Source organism: Musca domestica, unplaced genomic scaffold (assembly GCF_030504385.1).
Source record: "Musca domestica strain aabys unplaced genomic scaffold, Musca_domestica.polishedcontigs.V.1.1 104, whole genome shotgun sequence".
Taxonomy (NCBI): domain Eukaryota; kingdom Metazoa; phylum Arthropoda; class Insecta; order Diptera; family Muscidae; genus Musca; species Musca domestica.
This window is the reverse complement of record NW_026712121.1, coordinates 1,419,924-1,446,191: the sequence shown is the minus strand read 5'-3', so window position 1 is coordinate 1,446,191 and position 26,268 is coordinate 1,419,924. Positions and strand designations below refer to the sequence as shown.

General features: G+C 35.1%; 2 protein-coding genes across 7 annotated transcripts in view; one reads left to right on the top strand and one right to left on the bottom strand.

Annotated features, from left to right (window-relative positions):
- Positions 1-1,872: 1,872 nt before the first annotated feature.
- LOC101889478 (fatty acid hydroxylase domain-containing protein 2) lies at positions 1,873-14,486 on the bottom strand. Its single transcript, XM_059128375.1, has 5 exons — positions 13,472-14,486; positions 10,231-10,304; positions 5,738-5,913; positions 2,652-3,106; positions 1,873-2,427 (listed from the first exon to the last, which is right to left on the bottom strand). The coding sequence occupies exons 1-5, from the start codon at positions 13,981-13,983 to the stop codon at positions 2,277-2,279; spliced, it is 1,368 nt and encodes a 455-aa protein (XP_058984358.1). The 5' UTR covers positions 13,984-14,486; the 3' UTR covers positions 1,873-2,276.
- Positions 14,487-15,682: 1,196 nt separating this feature from the next.
- LOC101888361 (E3 ubiquitin-protein ligase UBR1) overlaps positions 15,683-26,268 on the top strand; it is a 47,222-nt gene continuing 36,636 nt past the window's right edge. For 3 of the 6 annotated variants that reach the window (XM_059128371.1, XM_059128367.1, XM_020036971.2), the window contains exons 1-2: positions 15,683-15,857; positions 21,319-21,893. In XM_059128371.1, coding sequence (XP_058984354.1) covers positions 21,722-21,893 — 172 coding nt within the window. In that variant the 5' untranslated portion in view covers positions 15,683-15,857; positions 21,319-21,721. The other 3 variants (XM_059128358.1, XM_059128364.1, XM_059128365.1) reach the window with 3 other exon arrangements.

The following is a 26,268-nucleotide window of genomic DNA, read 5'->3' as shown; positions in this document are numbered from 1 at the left end:
ACCTCACAAAGTATAAAAGCATAAAATTCTATGTCGATTTAGCGTTGTCCGTCCATCCGTCTGTGGAAATAACTCCAGCTTCCGAACGAATTGAAGTAGATTGATAAAATGTTACTCAAATATATATATTATGTCTGCAGGACTTTTGGTATTAAAAATGGGCCATGTAGGGCCACGTTCTGGTATAGCCCCATATAACGGTACCTACCGATATTCGGTATTTTGATGATTTTAGCGAGATTATTCACCCGAATTGTTTCAAATTTGGTATTTGAAGTTCATAATGGATACTACAGCCTAAGACAGAAAATTGTCTGCGCAGGTCCACGTCTTCGTATAGCCCCCATATAACGCTACCTCCAGATATTCGGTATTTTGGTGATTTTAGCGACATTATTCACCGGAATTGTTTTAAATTTGGTATTTGATGTTCGTAATGTATGCTACAGCCTAGGACAGAACATTGTCTCCGCATAGCCACCATATAACGGTACCTCCCGATATTCGTTATTTTGGTGATTTTAGCGACATTATTCACCGGAATTGTTTCAAATTTGGTATTTGAAGTTCGAAATAGATACTACAGCCTAAGACAGAAAATTGTCTGTGCAGGTCCACGTCCTTGTATAGCCCCCGTGTAACGATACCTCCATATTTTCGGTATTTTATGGCTCGATTATGCATTGCCACCAAACTTGGGTGGCGTTATCAGTTGTAAGCGCGACTGAAATAAAATGTTGTATTATAGAAGGTAACCCAATTGAGTTGTCGATAAACGTGTTATCGATCAGTGTATTTTCCATCTTGTGAACTCTAAACTTCAAAAATGTCAATAAATTCGAAATAACAAAACACAATTTAAACAATAAAAGAATTTTAAAATGATAAGTTCAGTGGAATTATTTTTTGATGAAGAAGAAAATGTTCAGGACGTTGCATCTCTCTACATTTGGGTAGCAGTTTCTTCTTGCTCCACCTCAACATTTGACACTATTTCTATCCCATCTTCATCCCATGTCTCCATTACTTCGTAAATGGCACCTACATGATCTGTTATTAAATTTATTTGTTTGCTCCAACGGCGATAGACGCACTTCTTGTGATGGACCCCCACCTGTGGCGTTAAGATTTCTTTTATTTTGCGACATTTTCTTCTTAAGCTTAGCTTTAAAATGGATCCATACTCTCTGCCCCTCTTCTGGTGTCTTTGTTGGTGGACCATGACTGTTTAGGTTGTCGGAAATTTTCTTCCACGCTTCATCTACAGTGGCTTTGGTTTCACCAAAGACACGGATTCCTCGAGCTAAGTTTGGATTAGCACCCATTTTTTCTATAAGTATTTCGAACTGATGTTTTGTTGTTACTTTCACCATATTTAATCTAAAATGATATGCAAAATGATTTAGTGAAGCTAAAAAATCAATTATTGTTAAAGAAATGTGTATTTACCTCTCAATTTTACTTTTTCTTCTTTGAAAACGTTCACTGCAACTGCAAATAGATGATTGATGCCGCTGTAGCAACTGAAATTCGCAACTTCAGTTGAAAGTTGCCATACATAATGCAATTTTCGCAACGCCACTTAACGATAGTTGTTATCGATAATCGGGCCATTAATGATCTTAGCGACATTATTCACCGGAATTGTTTCAAATATTGTATTTGATGTTCGTAAAGGATGCTACAGCCTATGACAGGGGATTGTCTGTGCAGGTCCACGTCTTCGCATAGCCCCCATATAACGGTACCTCCAGATATTCGGTATTTTAATGATTTTAGCGACACTATTCAACGGAATTGTTTCAAATTTGGTATTTGAAGTTCGCAATGAATCCCCTACCATTTACTTTAATACAAACATATTCACACACGCATTTTTACATACATAAGTATTTATGAATCCCTTTATTAAATCCTGGGTTTTCATATGCATTTTATAAAATGTGTTGTTGTTTTTCTACTCTCAATATTACAGATTTGTAGTTATTTTCACCACTTAAAAACTAAGTTTAAACTAAATCGTAAAGAAATTGTGAAACTTGTCATTATCGAATTCCGTTATAGTGTCATAATTCTGACACCGAAATTCCAATTGTCACAATTCTTACACAGAATACCCCAATGCTACTCACTCTTAAACTAAACTAAAAAAAAATAAACACAAAACTTATATGAATTTTGTTGTTAAAGCTTTTCTTTACAATCTGAGACCTCCCTCTGCCACCTGTGTTGGGGGGGAGGGGACTGCATTCAGGATCTTCATCTGTCATTCATGTTCATTTCGTTGTTGAGTCGGGAAATGCTTCACGCGGTGGTACAAAACTCAACATCATTAAATGACGGGCATAGGATTTTGAGGCTCTAAACAAGCTGTCCGTACCATGTAAACGATCCAAAACACCCAGGACTCCAAAGCAATTATTGAATCTGGAAAAAGGGAAAACATATTATTTAAAATATATAAACATACCCGTAATACACTTTAAGGTGAGAATACATAAAACGCTCTTTTGACTGTCTTTTGTCATCTTCGTAGACGAACAAAGGAGTTTTAGGTTGATTTAGTTCGATTTTGGCCCTACGCTATTTTATTCTTTTCTGAAGAAACCAGCGAGTAAAAAAGCGTTTTATGTATTCTTACCTTTACTTACTTCAAATGATGAAAATCATGGGCCTCGGGACTGGGAAAGAATGGCAAATGATAGCCCGAATGGGCATTCAATGTCGACAATATGGCCAAGGCAAACCACATCCATGCCGTGGCCACATGGCAACCCATAATGAAGACCCCCAAAAAGGGTGGCAATAAATTACTGAAAATATGTTCGATGGGATGACAGTAGAGCGCTGTCACCGCAATTGGTGCGGTCCATTCATGATGCTGCTTGTGTATAAATTTATAGATATTCTTGTGATGCAGCAGTCGATGTGAGTAATAGAATCCCAGCTCTTCCATGAGAATACATATTGTCAGCTCAACACAAACCCAATGAAATGTGGGCAATTCACGTATTGGGGTAAGGCCCCGCAGTTGCATTAATTTGTACGACAGCACCGAAATGGGTACACCGACACAAACTTGATTCGTCACCACTTTCGATATGACCTGCAATGCACGCAAAATTAAAGAGACAATGACATTCAAATTACCAATGACTGAGAAAAAGATTTAATTTGGTACGGGAACATTAGGGTGTGACAAATATGATATCCTGCTATTAGTCGATAAGGGTTTTACATATGTAGTGTTAAATTTTCCATATGTAGAAGTTCTACACATCGTATGATACATTGACGATATTTCAGATGTGAAATACATGAGTAAAGATCATATGTACTTTTTCGATTATAGCGAGCCCTATTTTTCTCGGAAAAATATATCCTTTGTTCCAGTACCTGTAAGAATCTACTTGTTTTGCAATTTTTTTCGATATCATAAAGAGAACATCGGTTATCGTAGTAAACGTACATTCTTGCAGTTCTGGAACATACCAATAATTTATTCAAAAGTGTTGCTTCTTTTTTGTGTGAAAATTTAAAAAATTGAATTTGAGGTAAAAATTTATCCATTTTTTTTAGAAAGGGCAATATAATCAGAACGAAAACAAACAAAATAACAAAATATATGTAAGTGTGTGATAGTTAGAATTTTAACATATCTTGTTAGTTTTTACTACGATAACCGATTATCCCTGGAAATCTTCTTCTTGAACAGAAAAAAAAAGTACAACTTAAATTTAGTTGCTGATAAAGATCGAATATCGATTTTTAGCACCTTGGCAATCACCGAATCTGGAATAGAGCATAAATCCATGTTTATTTTATATTTTTTAGGGTTAACCTGCCTTAAGAGTATCTATTTGAAGTACAAGTAATGGATATGACAATTTCAATCCAATTCCCGTTGGTTAACCCAATTATATGTAAACATACTGTAAAAAGTCTTCAGCCTAGGGATACTTAAGTCGATTTTTAAAATCACAAATTCGGATTACAGGTTCTTGCATTTCGTTTTCTTACGAGCCAAAACAACTGCGACGATTACATGTTTTTAGCTAAAATATATTGCCCATCACTATTATTCTATTACTTGATTCTCTATTATAGTACGTTTACGCTGTAAAGGATTTATATAACCCAGTAGGTTTAAATTGTCAATTCCATTTCACATACATCAAATAAATCTTCATAAACTGCCATTAGTTGGGTTTGTACATATAAACTAACTTCAGCAGCATTTATATCCTCTCATGGGTGTATGCATGGTAAAATAATGAAGGTAAAGCTATGCAATCATATGTTTACAATTTTTTTCAAAATTATTCATTTGACAACATCGATTGTATACACACAAATCAGAGATGGGAACCTGTTTTTATGCAGTGACATTTGACAAGGTAAGTTACAGAAAATGCAGAGATGGGAATGCTTATTAGAAATAAGTTTACCTTCATCATTTTACCATGGGTGTATGTAAACAAACAAGGTTAACCCACTAGATCTATTAACCCCTTTTGTAAAATGGCGTTTACACATGACAAATTGTCTTGAATCAGAGTTATTTTTTACTATACAAGCGAATAAGGGGGCAGATAATAAACAAAAATATTTTATTTGTTTCAAAAACTGCAAGAATGTAAAATTTGTTAGGTACTATAAACGATTTTTTCCCTTTTGATATAACAAAAATCAAAAATAGGAGATTCTTGTTTTGGATCAGAGCTATGATATATTAATGTAGAAATTTTTTCGATATCATAAAGGAAAAATCGGTTATCGTTGTAAAATTTTTAGCCGCATGCAGGAACAGAACCTGGCTTCTTCCTAGAGGAACAAAGGAGTTTTAGGTTGACGTAGTTCGATTTTGGCCCCAGGCTCTTTTGTTATTTTTCGAAAAAGCCAACCGATGACTTAAGCCAGTCAAAAAAAGCTATTTATGTACTTCCAACTTAAAGGTGCAAGCACATGAAGAGCTTTTTTGACTGGAAAAGAAGTGATAGGCCGAAACTCAACTAAATCAACCTAAGACTTCTTTGTTCCTCTACGAAGAAGCCAGCCGATGACCTAAGCCAGTCAGAGAAGCGTTTTATGTATTCTCACCTTAACTTTGGACAATTAATACATGAACTCTATTGTATTGTTCAATTTGAAAACAGGGTAAGAAGATGCCGTAGAATGCCCGATTCGATTGGACAAAATCGATGGGTCAAAAGCTGTTTTTTTGCTGAAGACAAAATTCGAAATGTCTAATAGATGTCATTTGTTATCGACTAAAGGTGATAACACATAAAACTTTTTTTTGACTGGCTTAAGTTATCGGCTTTCTTCTTCGTAAAAGAATAAAGGAGTTTTATATTGACTTAGTTCAATTTTGGCCCATATTTTATACTAGCTCTCCCTACGCTCTTTTATTCATTGACGAAGAAGCCAGCCGATGACTTAGCCAATAAAAAAACCTCTTTATGTACCTGCAGAAAGCATTAACCTGCTTTCTGTTGGATTTCGTTAACTCGATTCAGCCATCACTTGACCGATCGATTTTTAGTCTAAGTAGAGAATGAAAGACACTTCTTTCAATTATATTTTGCTTTTTTCTAAGGTATTCCAATGTTTCTCAATCAAGACAAACCACCACACCCTAATATACACGTGTCTATAAATACACCAAGTTCATTGCCACAATTAAGTCTAATAAAACAAACAGAAAGAAAGCGTGTCATAGTCGAGTAAACTTAACCTTTAGTAGTCTGGCACGTTCGACGGGTTCATTTGTACCCGGCTGAATTTTATATTTACGCAAAAATGCCGGGCAATTTGTGAGATCCATAAATGTGTAGAAACCACCGAACATCCAATACACCAGCATGGTGAATATATTTGTACCGAATACCCAAAACATAAAGGGATCATCACCTGAAAAAAAAGGAAGACAGTGAATATTATTAGAATGCATATGGATTAGGAAGTTTGGTTTAAAATAAAAATATATATTATTATTTGTTTTGAAAAAAGAGTTATTTTAAAGAGAGTAACGGTCATGCAACTTATTTTCTCTCTCTCAGTTTATGGAACGCATATTTATAAATGGTATTCTAAGAACCTGTTTTTATACCCATCGATCTAGTCAACATAGCAGAAGTAAGAAAAGTAAATCGTTTTTTATTCGTTTATGTCCGAAACTTAAAAAGAAGCGTAAGAATAAACGCTTAAACATAAATAATAGGTATGTACAATAGCAAAATATTTTGCCAAAAGTACAGTAAATGAGAAAGAGAAAAGAGAGCATTTTTGACAGTTGAGTTATTGAGAGTTTGCTAAATTTTATTGGAAAAATTTATTCATTAACAACACTGATTGAAAACAAATGCTTTATGACCGATGCACAAATGCTTTAAAATTTCAGGTCATACATTACATATTTTAATTATTTTTCAAATTATACCATTAAATAACTATTTTTTTTTTTCTCCAAAAAAATTCAATTTTTATTCCATTTTATCCATATATCATTTTCTATACCAATGATGATTTCAAATGATTTTTAAAAGACGGAAATAAGACAAGAAATTCCCAAAATCGACACTATGTTGGGGTCGTCCAGTAAAGTAATTAAAGCGTTTGCTTCCGTCTATTGGAAAATTTATTAGATTGCCCTATTAATTTTTTCTTCAAGCAGCTTCCATAAAATCGTATTCCTTTAAATAAATATTATCGCTTTAGTTTTGTATAATCCTTTTGATTTATTAGATGCCTCTTACAGCTCTTTGTTTACCCAATCAATTGTTATGGTTTCGCTTTAATAACTAATATAAACCTAAGCAGATGTAATTATTTATTACCAATGATAATTGGCCTTCTATAAAACGATTGAAGTTTACTGTGACCATTAAATCTGTTTCCAAGTGACTTCCAAGTGTGATGTGATTTTTTAACCTAACGTTTACACATGACAAATTATATTGAATTAGAGTTGTATTTTCCTACCACTGCCACACAATGGCATTTTTTGACACAACAAATGAATGGGAAATCAAAAATGAATTTTTCGAAAAAAAAAAGGCGAACAAGTTTACAGAAAATAAACAAAATAGAAGCTTTACATTGAAGATTTGATTTATGTTTTAACACTAGGCCTACGTCATAAGGACAGATAATTGATAATTAATATATTAACTTCATTGTCCTGTATTTTGTAGACGCAGGGTAAATAGTAACGACATAATTAACGACTATTATCGATAACTGCACTTTTTTGATTGGTTAATGTCATGTCGACGTTAGAACTATTTGCAGGGTTAACCTACTATAAAAGGATTTATTTGAAGTATAAGTAATGGATATGACAATTTTAACCCAAATCCAGTGGGCAAACCCCTTTATATGTACACGTACTGTAAGGCTCTATCAGACGTTATGTTTTTTTTACATATGTAATGTCAAATTTTCCCTACGTACATACCATGGTAGAAGAATACAGTTAGTCGCATCAACACAGCTGCTTGGACAATGAGTTGTCAAACCAATTTTGGAATTAACATTTTTGAATGAAAAATTATCCAAATTTGCAAAAATTGTTAAAAATGCTTATCATAACAACCTCCAAACATATAAAAATCTACTTATTTTTGAAGAAACATTGACAATGTTTTGACATTTCATTGATCCCAAGCTTTGATGCATCTGTCTGTATTGTTCTTCCATAAAAACTAATAGGAATGTAAAAAAGTTACTGCGATAAACGATTTTCTTTTATGATATCGAAAAAAATTCGAAAAAAATAGCAGATTCTTTCAGATTCTGGGACAGAGCATATCTTTCTTTCCGAAAAATATTTGGCCTAAATTTTTTTAACTAAATACTTATCTATGGTGAAATGACTTATTCGATCAGAAAAGTTACAGGGTGAGAAAAAAATCTGCAAAAAAGTCAAACGCCATAATTTTTACATTTTTTAAATATTATGGAATGAGAGCATAATATTTCGGAAATAGTATCAAATTTTAGAATAAGTTTAGATTTGTTCGATTTGGTCACCTCTGGCCCGAATTATGGTCTTCAAACGGCCAATGAAACCGTCACACCTTGCCTGAATGTTGTTCTTTGGCATTTTGACCCATTTCCGGCGAAGTGCTTGCTTGAGGTGATCGACACTGGTATTTTTTGTGCCAACCTTGCTTTTCAAAATACTGCAGACACAATACTCCAACGGATTGGTATCCGGAGATTTTGGTGGCCATTGTGCGCTGGAAATGAAGCAAGGAACCTCATTTAGTAACCATTCTTGGGTGGCGCGTGCTGAGTGCGATGGTGCCTGTTAGAATGTCCAAGGTCTGCGGCTAAAATGTTTGCGTGTCCAAGGCTTTAACACGCCCTCCAGAATATTTTCGCTTTAATATTCGGCATTTATTCTGCTGCCACGGTCGATTAATACGAGCGGAGAGCGACCATCGGCCGACGCTTAAATTCTGGTAGCCAACCGAAGATGCACATTTTCAGCTGACCTCTTTGGCAAGTAAACACGATCATTTTGTTTGTTTACAAACTGCTGGACAACGAGTGTTTTCTCATCGGAGAAAACCAAATTCGACAGTTCACTACATTTGGCCAAGCGAAGCAACTCTTTAGCACTTTTGATTCTATTTTCTTTCTGTTGCGGTGTAAGATCTTGCACTTTTTGGAATCTCAATGGCTTTTACTTGAGCTCATTTTTCAATATTTGCCGAATGGAATATTGCGATATGTTCAGCTCACGAGCCATTTTTCGGCCTCTGCGATGCGGGTTTCGTCAGGTCGATTCTTTACTTTTCGAACCATTTCTGCTGATGTTGCTGTTTTCTTCTGTCCAATTCCTTGACGTAAGGCTTCGCTACCAGTATCACGGTAACGAGCGATAGTACGAGACACAAAAGATTTATTCACATTTAAATGCTGGAGTTCTCTAACGATAGCCACTTGTGGTTTTCCAGCCAAATATGAAGAAATCTAACTATCACGCTTGAAGTCCATAACGATTAACTTTTTTCTGGAAAATTCTCAGAAAAATGGTTTTGTACGCTTGTAAACAATATAATGAGCTGTCACTGGAATAATTTTAACAGCTGTCGATGAGTGGCTTGGAAATGACAGCAGTCTGAAGTTGGTTGCAGTTCATCTCACCCCGTATGATCATTTTGCGAATAACGAATAGCGAGTAAGTCATGTACCATGCGAACATGGTATAAGGAGAACAATTGTCTGAAACCTGAGTTGTATTTTACTACTGCATACGCACTAGCACGACCATTTTCGTCACTGTCAAACACTGTATTGAACGACAGTAAATTGTAAAAATTTTTGACATGATCGACAGGAAAACAATAAAATCATTAACAAATTTGCAATTTTCGGGACGCCATAGCCAAAAAGACAAAATTTGCAATTTTGACAATTAAAGAATAGCAATTCTATTCATTTTTTGTTCATTGGAATTAATGAATAAAATAGCATATTGTTAAAGGTTACAGAATAGGCCTAACTGAAAATATGGTAACCTCACTCTAAAAATGGGAACACATACAGCACTTATTTGACTGGCTTAAGTCATCGGTTGGCTTCTTCGTAGATGAACAAAGGAGTTTTAGGTTGACTTTTGGTCATAGGCTGCTTTCTTCATTTCCGAAGAAGCCAGCCGATGACTTAAGCTAGTCAGATAAGCGCTTTATGCATTCCCACCTTAACACATGATATACAAAGTTTTCATACGTTCTGTTCCAGATCCTGCTACAATTTATTTATTTTGCAATTATTTTAATATGTTCCAGTACCTTTAAGAATTTACCAGTTGTGCAATTTTTTTGATATCATAAAGGAAAAATCGGTTATCGTAGTAACAACATTTACAGTTCTGCAACAGAGCATATATCGTCAAGAAAAAATGTATTAATCTGTTCCAGAACTGTAAGATATAACAATTCTCAGTTTATTTGTAGAAAGATTGTTGCGAGTGATTGCCTCCATTTTCCTCTCTTCTCTTGCCACACACTGACTCTTACTGCAATTATAATTGCTCAATCTGAATCAATAGAATCTCCTATGGAAACTTCCATATGCAACAAAATGCAGTAATACTAATTAAAGATAACAATGCTTTGTTTATTTTTCGCATTACTATGGCATTTCTCTTTTTCTTCATTTTTTTTAGAACGCTAAAAACACAAAATTAAAAAAATAATATCAGAGTAAATCACTCACCTGTGACATCAATGAATTTGTCCCATTGAGCTTGCCAAAAGTCTCCTGAGGCACCCCAGAAGCTCTGTAAATGCCTGGCGGGAATCAAGGGAAAATAGTCCATTATTAACTTTTCCATTTTGTGAGAGAGCAAAATATAGCGTGTATGTGTGTGGATGTAAATTTGTTTACCAACGATATAAACAAACAATTGAACAATTTAGTGATTTTGCTTTTGCTTGGTGTTGCTTTCTTTGTTATGATTTTGTTATTCTCAATACATTTATATAATGGTTAAATTCGCATTTTCATTTCGTATAAAATATACAAAAATTAGATATTCAATTGCAATTGCTATTTTAAATTCGCAAATCAAATTTTGCGTTAGAGTTTCGATTTTTTATTTATTTATTTTTGTTTTGTTTTTTTTGTTTAAGTTCAGATCCCGCCGGTTACAAGGTATTTTTCGCTGCCCACTACCATCCGTTGAGATCACTTGAGAGCGACTGAAAAGCGTCAGAATTTTTTTCCATTCTACGATTGAACGAATATTGTTGAATAACTCAGGTTCCCGTTGTCCCAGTGGAGAAATTTGTTTGTGTCATTGTATCCAACAGATTGCCAGACAGAGAGTAACAAAACTGGAATTGTTTTGAGTGGAAATTGAGTACAATTGACTCTCTACTGTTGATCAACGAATTTGCAAAAAAAAAGTCAAAGAGTAGGAAGGGTTATCGGAGCGACTTTTAAGCTACATTCATATGGGTTAGGAATATTAGCAATTGTAGTTATTCTTAGAATGAATACCATGCATGTTAGAAAAATACAGGTAGATGCATCAACGCTTGGGAACATTGATATGTCAACAATTTTTAAATGTTTTTTTCAAATATAAGTAGATTTTTATGTGTTTTCTTATACGACGTCATTCGGAGGTTATTATAATACGCATTTTTCAACAATTTTTACAAATTTAATAATTTTTCATTCAACAATTTCAATTCCAAAATTTTTTGACAGTTCATTGTCCCAGCAGCTGTGTCGATGCGTCTACCTATATTCTTCTACCATGATATCATGGTAGAATTAAGAAAGTAAACTCATTTTAATTAATCTTATACAGCTCAGCTTTTTCTGTAAATAACCTTTTTTAAATAAAAGTAAATAGAAAACTGGTTTCAATCTCTGATTTGTGTATACACAATGGATTTATAATGTTTTTGGTATTTTTAAGTTAATGTCGACAGTTTTCCGTTAATTTGAATTACAAAGGTGAGAACTCATAATGGTAGAATAATACAAGTAGTCGCATTGAAACAGCTGCTAGGACAATGAAATGTCAAATCAAATTTGGAAATAAAATTTTTTGAAATTCGTAAACAATTTTGAAAAATTCTTATCATAACAACCACCTTTTTTTGTCGTTCAAGAAAACATATACAAATCTACTTACACTTTTTTGACTGGCTTAAAGGTGGGAATACATAAAGCGCTTATTTGGTTGGCTTCTTCATAGAGGAACAAAGGAATATAAGGTTGACTAAGTTCGATTTTGGCCCTAGCCTCCTTTGTTAAGCCAGCCAAATAAGTGCATTATGTATTCCCACCTTAAGTCATCGGCTGGCTTTTTCGTAAAGGAACAAAGCAGTTTTAGGTTGACTTAGCTCGATTTTCAGCCCTCATTTATACTTGTTTGTCCTACGAGTCTTTGTTATTTTCCAAAGAAGCCAGCCGATGACTTGAACCAATCAAAGAAGAGTTTTATGTATTCTCACCTTAAGTCAGAGCCATGGTAGAATTAAGAAGGTAAATCATATGTGTACAGTTTTTTCAAATTTTTTCAATTGTCTCATTGTCTAAATGTATATTTAAAAATCCATTGTTTATCCACAAATCATAGATGGAAACCTGTTTTCTATGCATTAAAATTTGACAAAGTAAATTACAGAAAATGCAGAGATAGATTTGCTTATTTGAACTGAATTTACCTTCTTAATTTTACCATGATATGAGCTCTATAGCTTTCATCTGATCTGTTCCAGTACCTGCAAGAATCTATTATTTTTGCGATTTTCTTCGGTATCATAAAGGGGAAATCGGTTATTGCTTTAAAAAAACTTTTACATTCTTGCAGTTCTGGAGCAGAGCAATTGTGATGCTCCAATATCCAATAAAAATAAAAATTTATTAAAATTGTTGAAAAAATACTTTTTGAGAATGAAATGTCATTGTCATCGGCCAGTTGTCAAAACACTTGATGGGGTTGGAATACCAATCGAAAGATACACATACGGAAAAAATTGACATTTTATCCACTTTTAAAATACATTTTTCTGAAAAAAAAAAAACTAAAAAATAGATGATTGGCAATAAGTTAATTTTTTTGTCAACTGTACGCCCATATCTAAGGAAGAACCATGGTACAATAAAAAGGTAAGGTAGAGCTAACAGCTGATTGCAATTTTTTTCTAAGTGTGCCCGACTTCTGCCATTAAAATTAAATAAAATTAAATTGCATTGTTCATATTAACCATGGAATTGAAGTATTGAACACAAATAAATGAAAACAAAATGATACTACCTCTTTGATTCTACCATGCTTCCAACCATTGCATTGAGAATTTTCAACTAAATTGTCCAATATGAACACAGCGTGCGAGGCAAAGTGTAGCTGTGCGAACATGGTATGTTTATAAGAAATAAACATGGTAGAAGAATATAGGTAGCTGCGTCGACACAGCTGCTTGGACAATGAACTGTCAAACCATTTTTTGAAAATTATTCAACTTTGTAAAACTTAATAAAAAAAGCATATCATTACAACCTGCGATTGGCGTCGTATAGGAAAACATATAACACATAATTTTTGACGTATCAATGGTCCCAAGCGTTGAAGCATCGACCTGTATTCTTCTACCATAGTAATACAAATAAGGCATGTTTACGTTATAGCTTTTTCCGGGTTAAACTTCTTTATGAAGATTTATTTTAGGTATATGAAATGAGATTGACAATTTAATCGATTGGTTTTATTGGTAAAAAAAGCTTTAAGGCCGAAACACATGAGAAGTCGCACATATATAACAAATTCAGTGGATTTCAACTGTCAATTCCATTATATGTATACGTTAAGTGATACCTATTGGATTTGAGAGTCGATTTCATTTCAAAAAATATCGAATGAAATTGACAATTGAAATGTACTTGATTTACAAAGTGTAAACGTGCTTTAAAAGGCCATTTAGCCGATAACGATACTTACCACGTCAGAACATTGCGAAAAACAATGAATATGGCCAGAGCACAGGTGATGATAAATATGACACTGTGCAACGATGATAACCAGCGACGTTTTTTCGGTTCGGTAACCACTGCCGGTCCGAATGCTTCATCAAATGATGACAGAGTAGTGCTGAGATCCAATCCTTTGGTTTTATCCAAAAGAATTTTATCATTTGGATGATGTGGCGGCAGATTAAAGGTTGATGTGGGCATGTACAGTGGCATCTGCGGTTGTTGTTTGGAATCCGTAAAAGGATATGGCGGCGGCGGTGGTGGATGCAGAACCGTATTGTTAGCAGTATTTGATGGATCCATGAGAAATGCATTGGCCGCCATAGATTTTGATGATAGCATTGCTGGTGATGTTGCTGCTGTCGTTGTCGATGACGACGATGATGAAGAGGACGGCGGTGTTGATGATGCCGGTATTGAAGATTGTGCCGTTGACGGCATTTTTATTTGTTGTTTCGAATGACCTTCAGAGTGTGGCATGTTTTTAATTAGGCCGTTCGTTCAGTTGCCAGGTTAAGAATACGGTTTTAAAAGTGTTGCTAAGACGCTCTGCCGTTGTCAAGACACCAAAGTCAATTTGCTGTTGAGAAGGCAGTAATTTTTGAAAATTTTTAAATTTTCACTTGTGACCTTGGCAAGGTGGTCGCCACCTTAGTAAGGAATTCTGAGAAAGTAGATATTTTTCAATCACCTTTGTCGTTGGTTCGTTGAACCTTTTAAAGTAATTAATTATTACTTAACTTTGCTACAACAAATATCTAGTATATTTTTTTCTTTACTGATATCCTTTGGCCTAACTCTAATCGATTTTTCAATGGTTTGTAGATTTACCGTTTAAGACAAGCCTTTATGCATTGGTTTAATGTTTTTAATTTGTATCTGTACAATTAAACATTAAGTTGATTTTTTTTTTAATTTTCTGTTTGTCAAGAAAAGTTTTCTCTTTTATATATTGTTTTGTTTGTTCACTATCAAACCGCTGTCACTTTTGTTATGAACGCTATCCGTATCCTGAATGATTATTGTTATCCTTTGTTGTTTATGTTTAGTTGATGTGTTTGAGAAAGTCATAGCTTTCCAAAGTTTTTCTCACCGGGAGAGCTTTTCTCTCTTGTGATTGTGAACAGATGTTTTATGCACAGCAATACATTAGGTGTGTACGTCAACCCATGGAAGAAGAATTTTCAATTTTAAAATTGGTGCGATGCGACTACCTATATTTTTCTACCATGCGTCAACACAATTTTTTTATAATTTGTGTACCTTTGCGCTGTTCCAGAACTAGCAAGAATCTACTAGTTTTGCAATATTTTCGATATCATAAAGGAAAAGATGGTAACTTGCTATGCTCTATGTAGTTAAATTTGACAAGGTAAGTTACAGAAAAATACAGAGTTGGATATCCTTATTTGAAAAGAACCTTGATAGAAGAATATAGGCAGATGCACCAACGCTTGGAACGTTTTTATGTCAAAAATTTAATTTTTTAATAAGTAGATTTTTATGTGTTTTATTTTAAGAAAGGAGGTTGTTATGATATTTATTTTATGTATATTTTATACATTTACTATTGTTATAATCATTATTGCTCTGCTCCAGAACCTGTAAAGCTGGGAATACATAAAGCGCTTATTGGGCTGGCTTAAGTCATCGGCTGGCTTCTTCGGAAATGAACAAAGGAGCCTAGGGCCAAACTCGAACTAGGTCAACCTAAAACTCCTTTGTTCATCTACGAAGAAGCCAGCCGATGACTTAAGCCAGCCAAATATGCGCTTTATGTATTTCCAGCTTAAGAGTCTACTAGCTTTAATTTCTTAAATTCTTACCGTTCTGGAACAGAGCATTCATTCTATTTCTCTAAACGCCAGGTTATCCGGATAACAATGTAATAAAAATTTTCAGATTTCTCTTTAAATTAAATAGATTAGTCCAGGACCAGCAGGAATCTACTAGTTTTGCAATTTGAACTATTATTTGCCTTATGAACTTCAAATGTTTCAATTTTTCTCAAAACGAAACACAAAAAATGTATTTTTAGTGATACATAAATCGTCTTTCACTGTACCGATAGTGTGTACCCTGTTTCAAAGAAGACAATAATCGATTATTCGATAATAACAAGCAATTGAAAAGTCAAATGGCTGAAAGTCGACTTAACAATCCCTACTCTGACTTTTACTAGCTCAGTTTAATTTTTTAATTCTGTTCGTGAACGCGATAATTTTCCAATTGGAAGTAACTATTTTTGTATATATTGCGATCGATTGTTTCGCAATATAGAAGAGTAATTTTTTTGACAAATAGAACAAATAGAAAAGGAAGCTAAGAGTTTGGAAGGCAAGAAAAACGAATGTGTAAGAGTGCTAATGCAGCAAAAGGAAAATTTATAAGGCAAAAAAGCTATAAATTCAAGTAAATACGCAAAAGTTGAAAATTTTCAAGTATTTTCTTTTCTGTAAAAATCGAAAAAGGAAAGAAAAGCTGTGTGAGTGTGTGTGTGGAAAAAGTGAGAAAAGAAAGAGCAGTAGCAAGGAAGCTAGCAATAGAGCGAAGAGTGATAAATGGGATAAAGGCAAATGACGGATATAATTTTTTTTGTGCCTGACAAAATAAGAAGAAAACAAAAATAAACCGAAAGAGGCAAATAAAAGTGAAATTAAAAATTAATGACAAGTGCAAAAAGTGATAATGTTGCCTACCTAGCCAATATAACCATTGTGCTGGCTTGATTGTGTTTTTGTTGTTATTTCTTTGTTGTTTGTGAATGAGGAGTATGTGGTGAGACATAACCACAAAAATTAAAATCAAAAGTTAATAAAAAATTTGGTATTTTTGTGACGTATGTACTTGCGTTGGCCTATAATGCGTCGACAACAACGATGCCAACGAGGAACAGAGATGATTGTGTGTGCGTTTTTTGGTGAAAAAAGAAAGGAAATTGCAACGCATAAAACAAGAGAAATTAATTTACTTTGATCCAATGTTTGCCGATCATACAACAGCCACACAAAGGCCTATTTCCTTGCCCGATTGCTGTTGTTGTAAAACAAAGGAAATTTTGTGTCTTTAAACTGTGAAATTTTTCCGTTGGCTAGTTGCATGCGCCGCCTATATTTGGTATAATGTGCTGCCTTCTTTCTCCCCCCACCACCCATCTGGTTTCGTCGTTAGTGTAGTATGCAATTGTAAAAGGAGAATAGAGATGCCTTGCTGCATTTACAGAATTGAGAGAAGCCCCTGTCGACTATCTCTCATTTTTTGTTTTGTTTTTTTTATATATCCCCGTTAAGTGCATAGTCACCATACCTACTATATGTAGTATTTTATTCTTGTTTCAACAAAATTGATTAAAAAATCAATTTAATAATGTGATATTTTTGTTTTGTTTGTTTAAAGTGTGTTCTTCGCTAAACGTTTGTGGGTTAATGACAAATTCTCTTGTGTTGTTTGTGGTGCTTAAACAACAAAATAAACGACCACGACGAAACAAAAAGTCACGACCTTCATCATTATATTTCTGTTTGGAAGAACCTGATTTGATATTAACAAACAGCAAAATAAACAAAAAAAACAAACCATATATGAAGTCTGGCAGGTTTTTGTGGATTGACATTGTTGTTGCTATTGTGCTTTGTTCCACGTTTAGTGTAAAAAATTATGCATGTTTTATTTTGTCCACAGTGTGGTACATATTGCAAATGTGATGAATAAAAAGTCTCGAGTGTAGTTAGTGCTGCCCAGCTTGTGTTGTTTTTGTTAATTCTTTCATTTTTCCTCCATCGTGTCTGCTGTTTTTTGTTTTCCTTTTTTGTGTAACAACAGCTGCGCCATCGTTGACGTCAGCTGAGAACTGTTTACTCTCCGTGCCCTGATGAGAAAATAGTGTTAGTGTGTTCGTGTGTGAGTTGAATTGTTAATTTGTAAATAGAGAAAGAAATGAAACAAAATAATGCTAGACATGCAATCCTAAAGTTCTGATGATGTTGACAATTTAAATGTGTGGGAATAGAATAATTTCAAGTAAAGCTATGGAAACTTTTAAAAAAGTTTAAAAACAGTAAGAAGAAACAATCAAATGGCACTCGTCGTGCTTCCTTTTCGTATGCAGTGTACTCCTTGAGATGACAGCAGCTCTCTTTCTCATTTTGTTTTAAGTTGTCAGAAATCAGCTGTTTTCGAGTCGTTATCAAGGAAAAGTATTAACATTCGTTTGATTTTTCGCCAGGATTTCAAGATTTTTTTTTTATTTCTAGGAGTTTGAAACGATGGATTTTGTGCCAGGATTTCAAGAAACTTCTTCAAATTTAGGAATTTGTTTGATTCCATGATTAATCTTTGATTACTTATGGTACCCAATGTGAGGGGAATTGCTATAGGTATTTGCAAAGAAAAGCATTATTTCTTCTTTAATATTCAAAATATTCTCTTCTAGGAAGGCAATATAAAGTATTAAAGGATTTTATAATTCCAAGAAAGTGTTGGAGCTGCTGTGTTAAACTTTACCAATACCAAGAAGTGTCCATTTTGTAACATGAAAGCTTTTGCAACAATAACCCTTCTGGAATGTTGAGCATGTTGGTATCATGTAAAATGGGCGGAACAACTCTAGTTTAGTAAAAACTCTTCGATTTTTTCGAAATTTTTTCCAGAGGTAGGTATTTTTACCCTGATCCCGGGAAACTATTTTTTTCTTGGGGGACGGACCCGGGACCCCAGATTTTTGACCCGAAAGTCCGGGATCAAGACCCCGTCTGGACCCGGATCCACTTACCCGATATAGACAATATGGGTATCGATTGAAAGCTTATGGAAATACCTATCCAACAAGTGGTCACATGAAGGGGTAAGTTGTCATGGTTCGGAAGTTATAGTTCAATTATCAATTTTTTGGACCCGGATTTTTTATGAAACCCCCAAAATGTCAAAAAAGGGCCCATTATGGGGGTCAACAAATTTGTTTCCAAATTATAGCTGACACTCTTACCTTTCCAAAATGCTACAATTTGTGCTAATACCTTTTTCGGGTCCAGAGATATGGGTCTTTTCATCCGCATAACCCGATTCTAACCAGTTTATTAAAATGATGTTTTCAATAAAAAAGGGTTTATTTCGCGTAGCAGTCGTCGGAATAACAAAAGTTTTCTAAATTTGGCACTTTTTGTAAATAGCCGGCCTTCGGCCGGGGCTTGAGATTTTCTCCTCTGGGTATGTACGACACCGGCTAACGCGAACCAACGTTTTCTAAATTGGATACCTTTTGTAAGTAGCCGGCCTTCGGCCGGCGCTTGAGATTTTCTCCTCTGGGTATGTCCGACACCGGCTAACGCGAACCAAAGTTTTCTAAATTGGATACCTTTTGTAAGTAGCCGGCCTTCGGCCGGGGCTTGAGATTTTCTCCTCTGGGTATGTCCTACACCGGCTAACGCGAACCAAAGTTTTCTAAATTTGACACTTTTTGTAAATAGCCGGCCTTCGGCCGGGGCTTGAGATTTTCTCCTCTGGGTATGTCTCACACCGGCTAACGCGAACCAAAGTTTTCTAAATTTGACACTTTTTGTAAATAGCGGGCCTTCGGCCGGGGCTTGAGATTTTCTCCTCTGGGTATGTCCCACATCGGCTAACGCGAACCAAAGCTTTCTAAATTGGATACCTTTTGTAAGTAGCTTGAGATTTTGGGGCTTGAGATTTTCTCCTCTGGGTATGTCCTACACCGGCTAACGCGAATCAAAGATTTCTGAATTTCATGCTTACGCGAAATATACCTTTTTTTATTGAAAACATAGTTTTAATGAACTGGTTAGAATCGGGTTATGGGGATGGAAAGACCCATATCTCTGGACTCTGTAAAGCTATCAGCACAAATTGTAGCATTTTGGAAAGGTAAGAGTGTCAGCTATAATTTGGCATCAATTTTGTTGTCCCCCATAATGGACCCTTTTTTGACTTTTTGGGGGTTTTATAAAAAATCCGGGTCCAAAAAATCGATAATTTGACTATAACATCCGAACCGTAACATCTTACCACATCATGTGACCACTTGTTGGATAGGTATTTTCGTAAGCTTTCCAACGATATCCATATTGTGTATATCGGGTTATTCTATCCGGGTATAGCCGGGGTCTTGAACCCGGACTTTCGGGTCAAAAATCTGGGGTCCCAGGTCCGTCCCCCAAGAAAAAAATTGTTTCCCGGGATCAGGGTAAAAATACCTACCACTGGAAAAAATTTCGAAAAAATTGAAGAGTTTTTACTAAACTAGAGTTAAGCCAAATGGGCTATTGGTTCATTGTCAATGGTGGTAAAAAACCCACACATATGCTAGAAGATGTTTAGAACATCCTGGAGCAAAGTTTAGGAGACATTGGTTGCGATGTATAAGGCTACAGACCGGTCCGTCCTAGGCTTTTTTACACAAATTGAAAAATTCATATCCATGAGCAGGCTAGGATCCTGTCATTGAAGCAAATTAATATGTTGCCAATAAGACAGGTGCTATTCTGGAGACATCCAAGACATTCCAGCAACCCCTAGCGTGTTTACATTGTGTTAAAAAATCCATCTATTCAAAACTGACGACAACATATGAAATGGTCAGCCGTGGTTATGTAGTTTTTTGTGAACGTCCTTGGTCTAGACATCCATTATCTAGTGACACCCACTGGCAGAAATACCAAACACAACAAAGCAATGAGCTTTAAGTCGTCGGTTGTGTCCTCCATGCATAATCAAAATTATGCATTTTTGATTAGGCAGATTTTCACGTTTCTTTTCGACACATCCGTTAGAATTGCAGGTGCTATGTGAGTAGGCTGTCTCATAAAATATAAATCGATATATTAATTTTTTATCACAATTCCGAAAATTGACATCCCATTTTTTTCAATATTCGTGTTCAGCATATCAGCACTCTTTTCTACATTTGTATATCATTTCTTTCCAAGACTCCATGGCGAAGGTTATATCCGCCTTAGTCAGAAGTTCTTTCTAGTTGGAATAATTTACTTTGCGTGGCTCCAGTTTGGTCTGCAACACAGTTACCTTTCTTATCGTGGTAAAACTAATGTTGTTCCGGGTTTAGACCCGACCATTGTAGGAACGTATGCCGGTTTACAACGGAAATAAGAATACAACTGACCAATAACCGCTCCAAATTAAACATCGTGCTCTGTCCCGGTGCAAACCACAAAAATTGCAAACCACGACAAAATTGAAAGGTTTGAAAAAAGTCCTCAAGGCGCTAGCGGGCAGCACTTAAATCGCGATAAACAAGTCCGTGGCTCACTTTGCAGATCCGGTGTGGCCTGTCAACATTAGTTCTACGCAATGGAATAGTATTCAGACTTGCTAGAACTGCGACAGCGTGTCTCCTTATGACCAAAGTGATTATAACTCCTCATACCCAGGCATGTCAGGAAGTACCTGCATGAGGTCCAATGATATAGAAGCCTATCATCAGACAGGTCTGAGTAGCATTCATACTGACGCCGTCTCCGGTGTAGTCAATCACAACATAATTTCTAATTCTCTCTAAAATAATGAATGAATAATAAAGCATTTGATTTGAGAGTCTCGTAAATTTAAATATCGATAGACTAAGGTCAATCCACAACGTTCACCATATGATAGTAGAGATTCAGAGACGCGAAAAGTCTATGAGGGAATTTTTAACCCTTTTTTGTTTTCTCTGATCACAAAAACCCACCTCCACGTAGAAAATTTTCAAATATACTTACACCCAAGTTTTGGTATAGCCGCAACAAAATAATCACACAATCATCCATATTATTAGTTTAACTTTTTGCCATTTCATTACAGCTGTCGTATTTAAAGAATGAATGAATGAATTGTAAAAGAACAAGAGAAACAAAAGAATTTCCGTACAAATAATATAAAAAATAGTGTGGAAACAACAAAATATCGTCGCACAACTTGTAAACAATACTGACATTTAAAAAATAAAACAAAAAACAAAAAACAAGCAGCATCAAGAGAAAGCAAAAAATTAAGGAAGAAACAGAAAAACGAACTAATCCTTTTTAAACATTTACAAAGCCGCAATAAAAAAAAAACAAAAAGTATTCCTCTCTAGAATTGTTTAACAACGCCAACGACACAGCAACTGTCATCATCGATATTTCCACCATCAACAACAACAACATCTTCTTCACCATAAACACCAACAAAGTCTTCGGCAATCTCTTGAGCAACAGCCAACACCATGGATAGCTTTGAGGATGAGGTTGTTGCCCCAACAACCACAACATCTGAATCGCCCTTAAAAGATTGGCGTGTTAAATATCAGGCCGGTACATTGGAAAAAAAAGATTTCATTGAATTCTTTCAACGAGAATCGAGAAAATATTTCGAATTTCAACAGGAAAATACTGCGGGTGAGTGTGAAAATGTTTGTTTGTATACGATTTATTAATTTTTACTAACTCAACTAATGTAATTTGTAGAGAATATTCGGCTGAATCCCTCTGGAAAGTTGTGGTAATTTAAGTTTTTAAAATTTCTAGGAAAATCTTTAGATTTTAAAAAAAATAAGTTTTTAAAATTTCTAGGAAAAATCTTTCTAGGAAAAACGTTACATTGTTACTCGAACGTGGGCATTTTTTTCTGGTCCAAAAGAATTTTATTTGTTTGTTTTTTTTTTTTTTCAAGACGAGCTTAATATTCTGAAATGAAAAATGAAGCCATAGAAATATTATCACATACTCACCACTAATCGACTGGTTTCGGCGTTGGTTAAGCTACTCATTAGGCTAAAGTTTTGGAAGCATGACACTATCGCCATATTTAAATACATAGGGAAGAAAAAGGTCTAGCTAAAGATTGGAAATCAATTCTACTTTCTTATGGCAAAACCATGTTAGGGTTGAGGATTCTCATATGTTTTGATCTCATAAGAACCATTAATTTGCTTTGAATCTGTTAAATTTCTAAAATCTAAAAAGAATTGAAAGAAGAATATCTTTTCGCCTCGTCGAATGCAATTGCATTGTATTCCAATGACTGCTATAATGAAATCATTGAAATTGTAGTCAATATCAAGGCTTCTTGTCAAGTTAAACCAAACACACAGGTGTCTTCTTTGCTGCGGCTGCTACTATACGGAAATTCTTCATGGCTTTGTGTTGTATTTGCGGAAAATCCTTCAATACGCGCCACATTACTGGCCCTCAAAAACGCAACACAGACCGCCAGACCGCAACACTTAATCAACCAACCAGCCAACTACTGCAGTAACACAAAATGTAATTTTATCCATATTTTGCAACAGTTCTTTTTTATTAATCAAAAATATAACTACAATGAATGCGAAAGCCATCCAACAAAACACAAGTGCTAACATGCAATGCAACAGCTGACTCCGTATAATTGCAAAATTTTCGCAAAACTAGGAAGAATTGTAATTATAAGTTTTTAAAATGGAACTTAATGAGAAGTGGTTATTCTAAATTGCTTGGGAATTAAATGAGCTGTAACCGAATATGGATGCCATTAGGTTCGATAAAATCATACTAAATATGTTTCATACTTTTGCTGTAAATACAGGGTGAAATAAATAAACTGCAAAAATTTATTGAATGAAAGCAAAAATGTAGGAAATAGCATCAAATTTTAGAATAAGTTTAGATTTGTTCGAACTGATCACCTTTGGCACGAATTAAGGCCTTCAAACGGCCAATGAAACCGTCACACGCTGCCCGAATGTTGCTCTGTGGTATTTTGGCCCATTCCCGGCGAAGTGCTTGCTTGAGGTGATCGACACTTTGGTATTTTTTAGTGCCAACATTACTTTCCAAAATACTAACAAAGGAAACAATAGTCCAACGGATTGGTATGCGGTGATTTTGCTGGTCTTTGTGCGCTAGAAATGAAGCGAGGAACATCATTTTGTAACCATTCTTGGGTGGCGCGTGCTGAGTCCTGTTGGAATGTCCAAGGTCTGCGGTCAAAATGTTTGCGTGCCCAAGGCTTTAATATACACTCCTTCGGCATTTATTCTGATGCCATGGCCGATTAATACAAGCGGAGAGCGACCATCGGCTGTTATGGCGGACCACACCATCACCATGGCCGGCGCTTGTGTTCTGGTGGCCAACCGAAGGTGCACATTTTCAGCTGACCTCTTTGGCAAGTAAACACGATCATTTTGTTTGTTTACAAACTGCTGGACAACGAATGTTTTCTCATCGGAGAAAATCAAATTCGGCAGTTCACCACTCTTTAGCTCTTTTGAGGCTATTTTCTTTCTGTTGCGGTATAAGTTGTTGCACTTTTTGGAATTTCCATGGCTTTACCCCGAGCTCATTTTTCAATATTTGCCGAATGAAACATTCCGATTTGTTCAGCTCACGATCCATTTTTCGGCCAATGCCACAGGGGTTTCGATCAAGTTGCTTCTTTACTTTCGCGAATATTTTTTTTCTGGAAGATTCTCACCACTTGTAAACAATATAATGAGTTGTCACTGAAATAATCTTAACAGCTGTCGGACGAGTGGCTTAGAAATGACAGCAGTCGAAAATTGGTTGCAGTTTTTTCATCTCAACTTGTAGATAGAGCTCCCATATATATCTACAACCGATTTCGGGTTAATTGTGCACAAAATCGCCAATATCAGTCCAAATGACGAGAATTTGGCACATCAAACTGAACTCAGTCTAGAAGCAGGCACATCAAATTTGGTTTGATATATATTTCATCCGATGTGGTGTTTAAGTCCCTCACATTCGTAATATGCCCTCCATAGGAATGATATTTGATACCAGATATCAAATACAGCCCAGAAATAGGCCCGGCAAAAATTGTGAAGATCGAATTAGATTTGTATATAGCTCCCATATATAAATTTATTCGATTTCAGGTTTTTTGTGCCCCAAATGGCTAATATCATCCTAAACGGACTAAATTTTTGGAATTCCGACTGAATTCATCCTAGAAACAAGTACTACAAATTTGGTGAAAATCGGTTCAGTTATAGCTATAGTTCCCATATATATGTTTCATCCGATTTGATGTTTAAGTCCCTCACATTCGTAGTATGCATTCCACAAGGATGATGTTTGGTCTCATATTACTTATAGAGCTTAATAATACCTCTGTCAAATTTTATCAAGATCTGATCTGATTTGGATATAGCTCCCATAAATATATATCTTTATCCGAAATCAGGTTTTTTGTGCACCAAATGGTTAATATCAGCATAAATTGTCTGAATTTTAGGATTCCGACTGAATTCATCTTAGAAACCAATACTACAAATTTGGTGAAAATCGGTTTGGATATATAACCTCCAATATATGTTTCCTCCGATTTGGTGTTAGAGTCCCTCACATGCGTAATGTGTACTCCACAACAATGATATTTGATACGGGTCAACAGATACACCACGAAAATACCTCTGCAAAATTTTATCGAGATCGGTTCAAATTTTTTATGTAGCTTCTTTCATCTTTTCATCCGATTTCACGTTTATTAATCACCAAACATATAATATCAGCCCCAATTTGATAGTTTTTTTCATATTCAACCGAATTGTTCCATTTGGTGAAGCTGGGCCCGGTATACCTATTGCTCCAATAAATAGTTTTCAATATAATCCTTATCAAAGTCATATCATGCACAATACATCAATGTTATTCGGTACTAGAGGTACAAAAAAAGCCTCCGTCAAATTTGTTGAAAATCGATTCAGAGTTGGATATAGTTTTCAAATTGTGAATATTCTAAAGCCATGATATGCATTCTAATAAGGTTCATAGTTGGTATGATCTACTTCTCGTAAATTTCCAATATAAACTTTTTTGTTACGGGAGCTCTACTAAATACGCTTGGTGGTGTAGGCCATCATATTGTCGGCTTTTGACCTTTCCTTACGGGTTCTTGATATTATTGAAAAAAAAAAAAAAATAAATAAATAAATAAATGAATAAATTAATTTTGTTGCACTGCATTATATTTTCAATTTGGCTCAACCACTTTCACTTATACGAACATTTTATTTTCAGTTATGCCGAGCCTACTGTTATCGCCGGTAGATTTTAAAGGCAGCACAGACCTAAAGACACACAATAACAATGCTGCATACAAATCATGATATTCGATAGTCATCGTTGTTGGCGATATTCATATTCATTGGCGCAGGTCGCATAGCCACAAAAACGTTAATAAAAAAAACAAAAAACAAAACAAAAAACCTAAAAATAAAACAATGACGTCTCATATTTAAAACAATTATTAACTATTATTTACAACATTTAACTGTGTGTCTCTAATGTAACTGTCGTGTTGTCGTCGTCAACGTCCACGTTGTGGTTGGTTGTTGCACCAGTGCAATGGCAAACATGTGTTTTTTCGCAGCAGATTAACTTCAAACCCCATTGTTGGTCGGTGTTGCCGTCGTTGTCGTTGAAGTTGTCATTTGACATGCTAAACCAAATCACACGTAGACAGATAGATATGTTAATGAAAATGACATTTTAAACATAGGTATAGGTTTATAGGGTTTTTTTCTTTGGTTGAAACTAATCATAATAAAGTAAGGTCAATGTTAATCGTGGTTTGAAAAAAAAAAAACGGTAACAACAACGCCAATAAATGTTGGGTATCATCAACATAAGTGATCATGGTAAAAGTTTGTTTTTTGAACGGTACACCATCTCAATGTCTTTTGTAGATGGGGGTTTTTTACATTCAGTGACATTGAATGTGGTGTGGTAAGGGGAGATATTAATGTATATTAAAATGGTATAAAAC